The sequence below is a fragment of the Opisthorchis viverrini genome (assembly GCF_000715545.1).
Source record: "Opisthorchis viverrini unplaced genomic scaffold opera_v5_52, whole genome shotgun sequence".
NCBI lineage: Eukaryota > Metazoa > Platyhelminthes > Trematoda > Opisthorchiida > Opisthorchiidae > Opisthorchis > Opisthorchis viverrini.
The window spans coordinates 19,989-32,837 of NW_008751708.1; the positions used below are offsets into that span (position 1 = coordinate 19,989).

General features: G+C 44.5%; 2 protein-coding genes across 2 annotated transcripts in view; one reads left to right on the top strand and one right to left on the bottom strand.

The window, feature by feature from the left end:
- Nucleotides 1-2,688: 2,688 nt before the first annotated feature.
- The window catches only part of T265_03557 (hypothetical protein), a gene marked incomplete at both ends in the record, with an annotated part of 29,362 nt that continues 19,201 nt past the window's right edge, over nucleotides 2,689-12,849 (top strand). Inside the window, 2 exons of the mRNA XM_009168076.1 lie at nucleotides 2,689-3,163; nucleotides 11,862-11,913. Coding sequence (XP_009166340.1) covers nucleotides 2,813-3,163; nucleotides 11,862-11,913 — 403 coding nt within the window. The remainder of the gene's footprint in view (nucleotides 3,164-11,861; nucleotides 11,914-12,849) is intronic.
- T265_03556 (hypothetical protein) lies at nucleotides 6,100-6,501 on the bottom strand (the record flags this gene model as incomplete). The annotated part of the gene is made up of 1 exon (XM_009168075.1): nucleotides 6,100-6,501. One exon carries the CDS (start codon nucleotides 6,499-6,501, stop codon nucleotides 6,100-6,102), a length of 402 nt encoding a protein of 133 aa, XP_009166339.1.

The following is a 12,849-nucleotide window of genomic DNA, read 5'->3' on the forward strand; positions in this document are numbered from 1 at the left end:
TGGGGTTGCTAGCTACATGTACAGAGCGGTATCTGATATTGTCGGATGTTCAGCCCATAGGTCATGGGCATTTGTTAGTTGTGAGAGGTTGGGACTGTAAGTTCCACATTCAATAAAGTAGCACGGGTACATGCTCACTGTTTGGTGCCTGCCTCTGTCACGCCTAATGCCTTCGACAACCGTTGACATGCTTTATCTCGGCGTCTTTGTATTGGTCAACGTGGCTGAGGTTTCAGGCCATTATCACGGTGTGATCTACAACACGTCCATACGCGTGCTGGTTATGTACACAGGGCTCTTTGGACAGGTCGGTCCAGTGGCTTAAGAACCAGACAACTAATGCAACGCAACGTGCAAATAATGATAAACCCTCCTAATTTATGCGGGTTACTTCCTTCAAAGACCACTGGTCAGGTATGCCCACCGGACTTAATCTATGGTCCGAGGACGCAAGTGGTCAAACGCTGTCTCAGTTTTTTGTGGTCATGTATCTTGCCTGGACAACTTATAACGGCAGTCCATCATTGCGAACACCATTGATAGACATGTGGATGTCGGGTCTGTTGCACAGATGATACAGACTAACAGAAGTTTTCTTACCCCTTCTTTCTGGGTTGAAATATCTGTGTAGCCACTCCCTGGGATTGATATATCTACCCAGCCTAGGTAACTTTGTCTACCACTACCGGCTGGTCCGTAAGCATTAGATACGGTGAAAATCATGCTCCCAGGGTGGAATGAAAATTGGAAAAGGTATCAATCGCCGCAGGGCCTTAAACGTGACAGCTACTTCTTGGTTGTTCAAACCGCTGAGGAGGACTTATTTGAGACACTCCACCTCAAAATTTTTATTCACAGGTCTTACTCAGAATACGTTGGGATGAGGTACAGCATATACCACAGGAATGATGTGCCCTTTAGAAAATAGTCAGGAGATTCCAAGCTGCATGCACCTTCTAACAACATTAGAAAGGTACATTGAGCGTCGAGCAGCACATCCTCAGCGGACCTGGCCCAGCATCCTTAGGAACCGTATTCCACGCCAGCTCCGCCCACAGTGACAGGCTCTCTAGCTGAAATGTGGATGGATGACAGTCACAATGATTGGTTTTGACGTGAATCGAAAATCGATTTTGGTAAATCAATGACGGTTTTCTCGTTGCAGTGTCTTAGGTGACTTTGTGCGCAGCCACTTTTCTGATGATGACTTGAATGGGTCCATTATAAGCCTCCTTTATGGAGCTGGACTCTCTAACAGTATTCACGCTGCCATGAGCCACACATCCGCAAATAGTTTCTTACTATATCGACCGTATTTTTTTATTATCACCAGCAAAGTATTCGCCCCTTATTCTACGTTCCCTATTTCTATGTCCTTTCTTTTCATCGGATTGAGGGTGACTAGCTTGTCAGTGTATCTGCCAGCCTAGCTGGTGATTTGTCTAACACCGTCCGGGCGAATGGTGATGGTGAGAATAGTTCTTATGACTTGCTTTTGGAGTTTATGTGTTAGTTGAGGCGTAACGCAAAACTCAGCAATACTCTTAATGATTTTTAAGTTGTTCCTTCATCTTTTATTGACCATTTGACTTTCGGTTGATATGGTCGGCGCTGTTGTTTCCTTACCCTTCTTCAAACGTTTAGGTTGTTCCTCGACTGACTCAGATAGCACACGTTCCCAGTACCAACTTCTTTTAGTCTTCCTGCTCGATTATTGCCTCGGACTGCACAAAATCTCTAGTTCCAATGTTTGTAGAGCCAAAACCAAGATTAATCCAGAAACTTTCATTCCTAAATATTCTCCGTTGTGAGCATTTAGCCACGATGGGTGTGATTCAATGCAGGCCATCTGCCACAAAGCTTCGCTAGCTGACTGCTACTGTCACAACCAGTTGTTATGGTTTGTCAGTTTACAAGTTATTCTACACCACACGTGCATGTCTGTCTCTCGATCGTCGTACATTTTGTTGGCGGTTTGTGCTTCGCTTGTAGTTGGCATGCTGCCAGTCGCAATCTTTTGGCATTCTGTTTCTAAGGCTGTGAATACGAGACTCGCTCGATGTGTGTGCTATGTTGACTGACTACAACGGTTTAACTACACTGGTCAGGATGGGTGTATGTGGCGTGATCCACTCTCAGATCCGAATGAAATCTACATGAGCCCTTCAGCAAACTGAGCAAGTGCCATCTTCATATTGTCGTTGCTTCATCCGATCTCTATAGATTGCCTCAAGAAGTCTTGCATAAGAAGTGCAGTTCCTTGCACAGTTCCGATGCTTAAAATTTTATTTACCAGTAATCACAAGTTAAAAAGATCGCTTGCGTCCTCTCGTTTCCCGTGTATTCTGTTCTAGGACTTCTCAGCCTGGTGACCACAACAACCTGGCGAACTTAGCTCAGTGTGCAGGACGGTTATCGGAATTGTTTGACCCAGTTCAGTCCAGTACCTTCTGTCCACTGTGGCCGTGCAAACGTGCAGTACGAGTTAGGGACTTTCTTGTGAGGTTGGCCATATAGTATTGGTCAACTTGACAGCGGGTTTGGCAGGACTTAGCTGGAGTCGAAATACTTAGTCGGCTCCTTATGCACACGACATGTACTTGCGATGTACTTGGGGATGTTTACACATGTAAAGTTTACCAACTTCTATCGTTTTCTCATATACTTTCTTCAATTCTGATAACGCTACGCCCATACAACAGATGGTTGATTAAAATGTTTTGTTTTATTCTTCTAGCCCAGATGGAAACTCTTTCTTAGTTCATGTTCACCGGTGTATTTGGATACTGGTTGACCTCATTGAGCTTTACCAATGGCCGGCACTTCATCCAGCTGCTCAATCAATGATGCATCTGTTCCAAAAGTTCGACCAGCCAGCTCAGTTAGCCTTCTAGCAGAAAGACTGAAACTATCCAGTCTGAATGAATCCAATTCTGAGACGATACAACAAAAAACAGAACTGCTTGCAGTAGAACAGACAACATTGCACATTCGCCGAATGTCTAACCAGCACCGCCCAGTCATCTATCAAGGTGATGTTGGGGTCGAACATACTTCTATGGAACAAACACCGAACCAATTGTTTCCTTCTAGTCTGTTTATTGACTCGGGTTCTGGCTCCAGTCAACTCTATTCCGAGCATGAAGATGAAGAGGGAGAGGCAGTGAGTGACATTTTCCGTCCGTTGATAAATTTGTTTTCAAGGCGGAGACGTTGATGTCTGCTTACTAATTGTCATCCATGTTACTGCAAGTATTTTGTCCACTGTTTTGGTCACGCAGTCACCATGGCGTTCCAACTTTCCGCCATCTTTCTTATCGATTATAATACGATAAGGTCACGAATTCTCCATTTTGTGTCGAGACATCTTTAGTATGCTCTCTATTCTAAGCGTTTTTTGACGGTTTGCGTAAAGTTGTGCTCCAGTTTGATTTTTACTCAGATACTGTGAGAATTGCCCCTAGGTGGATTCATTGTTCACAGGGCAGGACTCAGCTCAATGTTCAGTTCAGACTAACAACTTACAAACCGTGCATCCAAATGCAGTTGTTCAAGCTTTGTTCATCGAGGTTAGGGAGAATAAGGGCATGAGAGCCAAATATACTCATTTGCAAACAAACTTGGTTTTGCGAGAGGCTCACCTGGAACCCAGGTTAGTTGTGATGTTTCCAGGCAACCGAGGAGCTCTGAGCAACCTTAATTTGCAAACAACTTGGTTTTGCGAGAGGCTCACCTGGAACCCAGGTTGGTTGTGATGTTTCCAGGCAACCGAGGAGCTCTGAGCAACCTTATGAACAGGAGCCACTTTTTGGAGGCAATGACCTAATCAGTTCATCGACGTCGAATGGCTCTGTTTGTCCGGTGTGGCAGGAATTGTGAGCTATGGATTGAAGGCGATAGCTTTGATGACACAATCTGTTGGGCTCACTAACTATTGGTTTGTCTTGTCCCGCAATCCTCATCCGGGAAGACGACATTTACCAACGCGACTGAGTTGACTGAGAAGTGTTTTCTTGCCTTGTTGCCCGATCGTAGAGTCGATTTGCGATTTATCCGTCTACGGATCGTAGGTCTTACGGAATTGACAGTCTGGCAACAAAATTTGATCTGATTTGGTGACGACCTGTGTTGATGACCATACCATCCCGGTTGTACGGAGTGGATGATATCCTTTTTGTCTGAGTAGACTCTTTTGACAATCTCGAAAATCTTGTTTTGTTCATAATTTCCATCTGGTGTCATTCAGTTTGCTGGACTAGACCCTCGTAAAGGCAATCATCAATTTGTATTTCTTAGTGGCCTATTGTGAATGATACCGGAATTTACGTGCAATTTGACGCCAGTATAATGGGAGGGTGTAATGTAGAGGGGAGCACAGTAATGTCTTTCGGTAGGATGGTTGGGCCATTTAGCAGGTTGTCAATGAAGAAACGAGCTGCTGCCTGACAACGACATCTGAACTAATGATCGCTTTGAGACTGCTGGGTGCCGGCGCACTATCAGCACCATCAGGACGTCTGATCCACAAATTAGGACAAGTAAGGGTGCAGTAGCTAACACAAACTATCCACATGGACGAATAAAGCTTCACTTTATCCACTGAGAGCTTAGATTGATTGGCTGGCGACTTACTTCCATTTGTGCGCGATTGTACTATGCGGCCTTTGGAATGGCGAGTGTGAAAACATGCGGGCTAGCATTCAAGCTGTAATCTGAGTCAGTCGACTGTTCCTAGTTTCGCCTCGACTACACCTATGTATGATATCGGGTACAACCAAAAGAAGTTGCGCCCGCTCGGTAGCGTTGCCTTTGGGATTGTAGTCACGGGTAACTGGTTGCTTCTTACTTGGACTTTCATTGCTGGTAAGCTCTAGTGTGGCGGTCAAAACCACGGTGCCAACGACGGAAATACAGTATTCAGGTCTTTTTCCCCAGAGCACTTTACACGTCTGAGAGTGGCGTGCGTATTCATAACAGCTGATGATTTTTGATTTGTTATGAAATCTTGCGAGACTTGCTCACTTTGACTAAAGCGGGGTAGTCTATTTAGTCGCGTAGGAACACAGCTAAGTTGTCATCATTGATGAAAAACTTCATACCAACTGTTGCCTCTAACATACGTCAATACGGGATTGCGAAAGAAAATGCGGCTCCGAGTTACCTGTGAAATATCACATAGGTGTCAGAATAAACTAAATCTTACTTGTAGCGTATCAGTCATGTGGCACAGGGGACATCTCTGCTTTGGATGATGAGTACGGAACCCCCTGTTTTCATTGTAACAGGGTGATACTCCAAGTGACTTCAAGTGACACAGATCCATTCGTCTAACTTTAGGGTAGCATGGTTGACTGTCAGTCAGCATCACCACACCATTTACACAGTCCAGCGGAATGGTAGAACTGTTTTCATTATGTACTTGATAAGTCATTTCATGATGCCAGATCCTATACGCTGCCGTGGTAGTCCGGTCCGTCACACTTGAGGTAGACTTTGCAGTGCCGATTTCATTGATATGCAAACTGCCTTCGTGTGGTATGTTCGTCCACGACAGCGAAGCGTGGGTGTTGGACACTGACTTCGTACTGTCGATGATGATGATGGTGATGATATGTGCGTCAGTCTCATTATCTGCATTGATTCTCTCTCGGCATACGGACGGGCGATCATCCCATTGCTGAGAAATTCACTCGATTGCACTTGGATCCGCCACGTCTTGCATGCCTAAACTTCTCAGCCTTCTTTCGACGAATACTTTCATTTGCGGGTGAATTTGGTTTTGACAATGGACTCGACTGAATCTCTCATGTATGATGGCCCCGTCTTGGGCTTTTGAAGGATTTCCAGCAACCTTATGAGTGGTATGTTGCGTCTAGCCGTTAATTTCCTCATTGATTAATAAACAAACTTGTCAGCCAAAACCAACACAGATTACTCAGGTCTGACATCCGATGGTGATGACATTTTCCTTCACGTCCAGTTTTCGTGATGAAAATGCTACTTGTAAATGCTTGCCACAAACGACCACATACTCCGTATGGAGCAAGTTCTACTGTGAAAACCCTCAGCTACTGTACAGCTCGTGTGTACACATCTATATCACGTCCACCGTGTGATCCAGAACTTAGCAATAATGCCTTCAGAACTCTCGTCGTCACCGATATCCTGGCCGATTACCAGCCATTTTCGGACATAATGACCTAAAACCTCACCATGTGTAAGTAGAATTGGATGTGTAGAAAACGCATAGGCCAGAGAAGCAATCATAACCTTAAGATGAGTACCAAGTTCATACAAGTTTGAAGATCCTTCATGACCACCTGTTCGTTCGGTGTACGCTTGTTTCCTCCGAACATAATCCACTGAAGCCAATCGAATATCCACACGTAATAAATAGAGTGGAAACGCTCCGACAGAGTTTAATTGCTTGAACTTCATCGTCGATTTTGTCAGACCCGTGACCATGTTCTCCGACGTACGCTGGTGGATTTGTGCGAACATATTTCAGACTTCCTCGTTGCTTCTGTCGCTAAAGTGACATTGAAGTGATATCCTTAGTTGGTATTCCACGGTTTTTGCTGCTTAGTGATCAGCAACAGTCACTCGAGTAACCAAAGCAGTTTACTCGGTAGCTGCATCCTGGTGGAGTTTTAACGACCCTTCTGAAAACGGAACCTTTTGGTTCTGCGTTACGCTCACCGTTGGCGAGACCCGGTGGAATTCAGACAGGGGTATTTCCTTCGTTCAGTGTTCTCACTGAACCCCTTGTCTCGGAGTGTTTATGTTTGTCTTGTCAATTCAGATGATGCTGAACAATTTAAGTGATCGAACTAATCCATGGTATGCATTATTTCCATGGGTTGACTTTCGGTCTCATGCAGGGTATTCTGCCCAAAGGGACTACTTATATCATTTCAGAATAGTTTGGAAAACAACCGATGGGTATATTGCTCTTCAGCTTTTCAATTTCGACATGAAAATTTTAGCCCACAGCCCCACAAATTCACGCCTTGCTATGAGTGATATTCGGTTAGACGATAGTTCGTGACTTAGGTCCACAAATGATATTTGAGCGATGGGCTGCAGATAGCTGTACAGCTGCATACCGAAAGAGACAGTGAAAGTATGTGTCAGTTCAAGGATTATATGTGATTCATTGCTATTCAGGCTTGAATGAGGGTTGATATCGACTTGGAGGGAGATATAGTGGTGAGGGTTTGATTGCTGCTAAACTAAATAGATTACGTACATTTTCTCCAATTTCCTAACCAGAATTTCCGAATAAACATCAAGAAGGTCTGGAATCCTGAACAGACCGCTCTAAAGAGCAACAGAGGCTTTTGTGTGCAGTATCCTGTTGAACGAATGAGAACCCAGGGCACAATGGGTACCAACCCTGAGAGTTTGTCTTCAGAGGCTAAAACAGATTGTGAACTTTCACCAACACCTTGGTCCGAATTAAGCAAGCAACAGTCACACAGTTCTTCGGTGTATGAGCACACGTCGAGAGGTATAGCAAAATCGGAGCCAGTTTTCCTTTCTCTGAGTTGTACTATGTCTAACTGAGGGCGCTGTAGAGTGTTGGAGAACGTCCTTCCATAACAAAATGGAATCACAATGTTACCGTTGCATCGACCACAATGCCTGATTTTTCTGAGGTTTCAAACGGCAGTTTTGGTGCTATCCTAATTTGTGCGAGGTAAGAGGGTTGGATTAGGCAACGCATACTTTCATGACATATTTTAAAGGGTGAGGACTGTAAGTCGTTTGTCCTCCATGTAAACCCTCTTTCCAGACATCCGACGAATCTACATCTGTATGTCGAGCGTCCGTATTTTCCATCGCACGGGCGACGGCTATGATGCATACACATACACACGTCCAGAGAAGGGGCAGCACTGTTGGGCACTCCTCACTTCGCAAGCGTTTGTGCATCTTTGCCTACACACAGGTATGTGGTCGTGCATAGGCAGTTAAGCCAGTAGACGGTGCACTTGGCTTGATGCCAGCTGGCATGTGACAGTCCATATTTTTCACCAGGCATCACTCGATACGTAGACAGATAGCTCGCGATATTTTTGGCGTCGGGCCAAATCGACCAGTCACGAGACCGAACAGTTTGTTGTCGATTTTGGCGTATTCAGTCTGCTGCTTTGTGTCCGTTTGGTGTGTTAAACCGTCGTGTTTCACACATGGTCAGGTCCACCGAAACGGAATTAGCAAACTAACTAAAAATCACTTTATGGTGTGTGTCGATACTTGTTTCTGTCACAGAGTACAGATTTTGCTACTTCAATGCACATGGAATAGTTGGTACAGGTTTACCTAATTTCCTCTGATTTTTATTCCGTGTGTCAACGTCGCTGAGTCCGAATGATTTAGGAATTTTTGAAAGCCGTTCTTTACTTATCTATATAAATGACCATAATTCTATTAAAAAAAAACCTTCACGGAGCCCAAGGATCTGTCTAAAAGGAGATGCTCTCTGAGCATTCATGTTATTTTACTCCGGCTTCTGTGTCATCGATAGTTCATTCGTGAATACAATAGTCTCTACGCGTCTGTGCCACTTCCACTAGTACGGTATTTCTCAACAAGCACAACAACAGCATGTCACCTCTGCGCACATGTTAGTTCGCGTAAAACCTATGAGTTACAGTCCCGAGGTTCTTGATAACACAATCTGATTACTTGTTCTCCGCAATGCTTTTATAATGTTATCAATAAACATCCACAGGAAAATTCAATGAAAGCCGACCCAGAACATCGGGCCAACAGAGTTCAGTGAAGTTTAGTCCGAGTACTTGTCTATTGCATGGTAGTGCACGGTAATATCTATTGTCAAGTAAATTTTTCCCTCAAAAAACAGTGTTAAAAATTGAGGGTTGCACATCACTTACTGCGAAATCGCGCTCCTGTTTCGTTCCCAGTAGGGTTCGGTGATAATAATCCCACTACAGCCTTTAGTTGGCCTCACGATGTCTGCCTCGGGTCGTCCACCTATCAATATAGGAACCATATTTTTCGAATTCCCTGTCTATCAGCCGATTCCGCTACTGTCGGATATCTTAATCCGGCCTATGGAGACAACATTACAATATCGATCTCCTTGTCGACAGATATATTAACAGCAAATCGCAACACCGTTATCCGCAGCCTGATATTCTAGAGTGTGAAGAAACAGTTGGGATACCAAACTGTAGGGGTAATGCCAGAGCACAGCAGTGGATTCTATTTCATCAGTGTCGTACGCAGAAGAAACGAGATATACATTTGATCGGGCATCCAAACGCTCCTATTGCCAAAGCTCCGAAAGTGCAGGAACATGCTTCATTGTCAAAGTCGGCGCAGTGTCCGAATATTGGTGGCTGTGCACCAAGCAGATAACTCAGTGGTTAGGGGCGTGATAGTTCAGTGTTTAGAGTGCGAATTTCCTGATCTGGAGGTCCGTAGTTCGAACGCGGCCTCTGCATCTCGACTTTTCTTGTCTAGGTTCGTGCAAATTGGTAGTATGCCAGCCCTCGTGCTTCCTTCGGGTGGCATGGTAGCTAGAACGTCATAAATTGTCTTCCGGAGAAAAGCCTCCTCCGGAATCTGTAGATGATATCACCGCCTGCCTGCTATTTACACAGAAAATTGTCGGGACGATTAGACCAACTAATTTATTCTTCCGTTAAGCGCACCTTACCAGCGGCCTATAGATAAGGAAGTATAAGTGCAAAGCGATCAGCTCCAACAGAGCCACCCTCAGCAAAATTGTCAAAGGCAAGAACTTGTAATGATCTTTTGACTTCGTTTTCGTAGTGCATTGTAGTATCAGGTGTTTCTTTTCTGAGGTGGACGTATTTCGCCAGTTCGGTGGAGAAAATTCGGAATGATGTGGTGCCTTTTACGGAACGACTGCACAGGTTGTTTGTGACATTTTGACTCGATTTCGAAAACAGCTTGTATGTCGATGTACAGCAATCGGTGATGTCTGTGCCCGTTGGCCTCCATCAAGTAAGGAACGAACCCGAGTGTACACGTTATCAGCCACTTCGGAAGATGGTTTTCATAGTTCTTATCTTATAATAGAAAATTTAGTTACGGTGTAACCACTAGCTGTGAAAAAAAAAACAAATCAACAAAACAATCTGGTCATTTATGTACGGCATAATGTCAACATGTCAACGGATGAATGAACCACAGATTAAGTCAGTGAGGTAGAAGGCGCACTTGCATCACGGACGTGAACATGTCGGTAAACCGTCGACTTATCCAATGTACCAGAGAAAGTATACGGTAGAACAACTTCCCCGACCTTTGGTGTGTAGAGCGGGAAACAGACGTCTATGCCAGTGCAGAGGCAGTTCCCAACCGGTTAGAGTAAGGAACATTGTTAGAAAGTCGCAATCGTCCGGGGACATTCACTCGTCCGTTGCTTAAAACAACTCCAACGAATCGAAGGAGTCAAATGGATAGGTTCAAGTCCTGTTAAGTAAGGGCAAGTTTTCATGGCAACAGAGCTCGAGGTGGTGCGTGGTGCTGATGCGTCAAAATTCCTGAGCTTCGTCGCTCAGTTGACACAGAGGACCACGCGTGCGTTGAAGCTATACATAATGTTCACCTGAATCATTACGGTTGAAAGTGTTGAGTATGTTTTGCTCGGTTGATCTGTGCTTAACGCATGTGAACGCACCGACGGAGGAAGTCCCCTGAACACTGGTTACGATGATGCTGCAGATTGGTCATTTATATTGCTACACACTTTAACATAGGTACCCAGATATTCTGAAACGGTCCTCAGGAATCGTGATAAAGTAGTCCAAATTTGAAGCCAGGTCACGTACGACGGAAAATATAGCCTGTATCTCATTCCGTGATGCAACCGTGGACCCCTCCGTTGGTCATTAAATTGCATCGCATTTGACTTAGGAAATTTGGCTGGCTTGACGACCGATATCAATATTCCACGCCTGTAACTCCTTTGACACTGTCCCACACAATTTAAGGTCATCCACTTGACATAATCCTGCCTATTTGTCCAGTTCTTCGGCTGATGCAAAGCACAAAACCGTGGCTGTCAGAATCTTCAATGATATATCGATCAGCCGTTCCACATTTTGTTGGTGTCAGTTCACCCCTACACCATTGGCAAGCGGCTCTCTTGCTAGTTGCCCTCACAACGTCGTAACATCGACTCGCTGTGTGACACGCATCCAGGTTTGGCTAGTGTGATACAAGTCAGTTTCATCATGCTGAAGCTTGTGTGCACTCTGTGCGTATTCACTAACTTTGTACTGTACCCTTCAACTACCCGGCTTCTCGTTATTTTGATCACCGAACAGCTCTGGAAGCATATACATCAGTGTGTGACTGTTAGGGTCGATCGAGGTCAAAATTCTATAAATGATAAAGGGACGCGTTCAGCCACTTTATTGAAAGTTTTTGACAGATATTTACGTCACTTTGGTCGAGTTCACTGGTGCTCACGAACGTTTTTTTATATGAAAGTCGCGTACATCCTAAGCCACCTGAACATCACGGTTAAGTGCCGGTGTGCATTGCTGGTGTTCTGTTGTCAGCAAATAACCACCCCTTTGGAACAGTGTTGGCGATTGGGCTCAGTTCCTATTCCCACCGCACTCACATCTCGAAACACTGACTGTCATTGAGTTAGTTGCTGCGACCAGGTTGGTAGCCTATCCAGGTTCGCTTCAAATTCGTACACGGTTCCGGTCATATATGATGCAGTGTTTTCCGAACTTGCAGGGCACTTGCTCACTTTTCGATCAAACAACAGTTTTTCTATTTAGTTTTGCTTACAACTTGAGTTATCAACCTTAACCGCGTTTCACTTTCATTTTTCTCCTTTATTCAAGCATTGGACAGCAAATCAAGGCCAGATGGATGAACCCAACTCGATGGAGCATCGTAAGTCGTGCCACCAAATACATGGTCTCTATTTCTCTTGGTCCAATATGATTCGCAAAAGAGCCAGTCGATCGGCACACCATTTTTCTCCTGTTACCACACCACACTTTTCTTGCTTTCATATATCAAAACATTCCATCTTTTAAAGCTGTTTACTCACCAGACCGCTATTTTTTCACTGGATAGCGTAATAGAGTTTTGTTAGATGTTCTCTGTTCCTCTTTCTTTTTCCTTATTGGTTGTCATCGATAAGACCGAATGAAATCACCAGTATTGTTGAGTGTAGCTTGATCATCAACTTGGCACATGCCACTTACGCAAGTCACTGGTACTGAAGTTTTTTGCGTGCTGTGCGCGTATGTGTACTATGATGTACGTGTGATGTATCGACAATATTCCCTCATTCGCAGGCTACAGGCATCACGTCATTGATCGCACCATTCTGTGTTTCCTTCTCCATCTGTCTGTGTGCGTGTCCTTGTGTGAGTCCTTATATTGCTATCGGATGTCGCGTTAACAACGTTAGCAAATCAGCCGAATGGCACTCTATTCAGTGTTTCTGGCACACATTACCATACTGTTCAACGGATGCCAAACTAAGCAACTATCCGATACATTTCCGGCCTTGGAAATCCAAGGTATCAGTTTCAACTCACCACAATATTTTCTGTCATTAACTGGTAGATAATTTGGACGCACATATTTCGTAGAGGTGCACTATGCGCTGAAAAAATGCACACAGGCGTTCGCGTGAAACTGGTTTTCATGTTCCTACAAGCGTTTGAACATACATCTGATCTACTTTAATAGATTACTTGGCTAAAGTCTTTCAGTGACCGCGTCACGTTGGTTTGTTTGCACTCTTGAGTTGTGAACAGTGAAGAACACCCAAGCATATACGTATTTTGCTTCAATCGACCTTTTGAATCCAGGCTA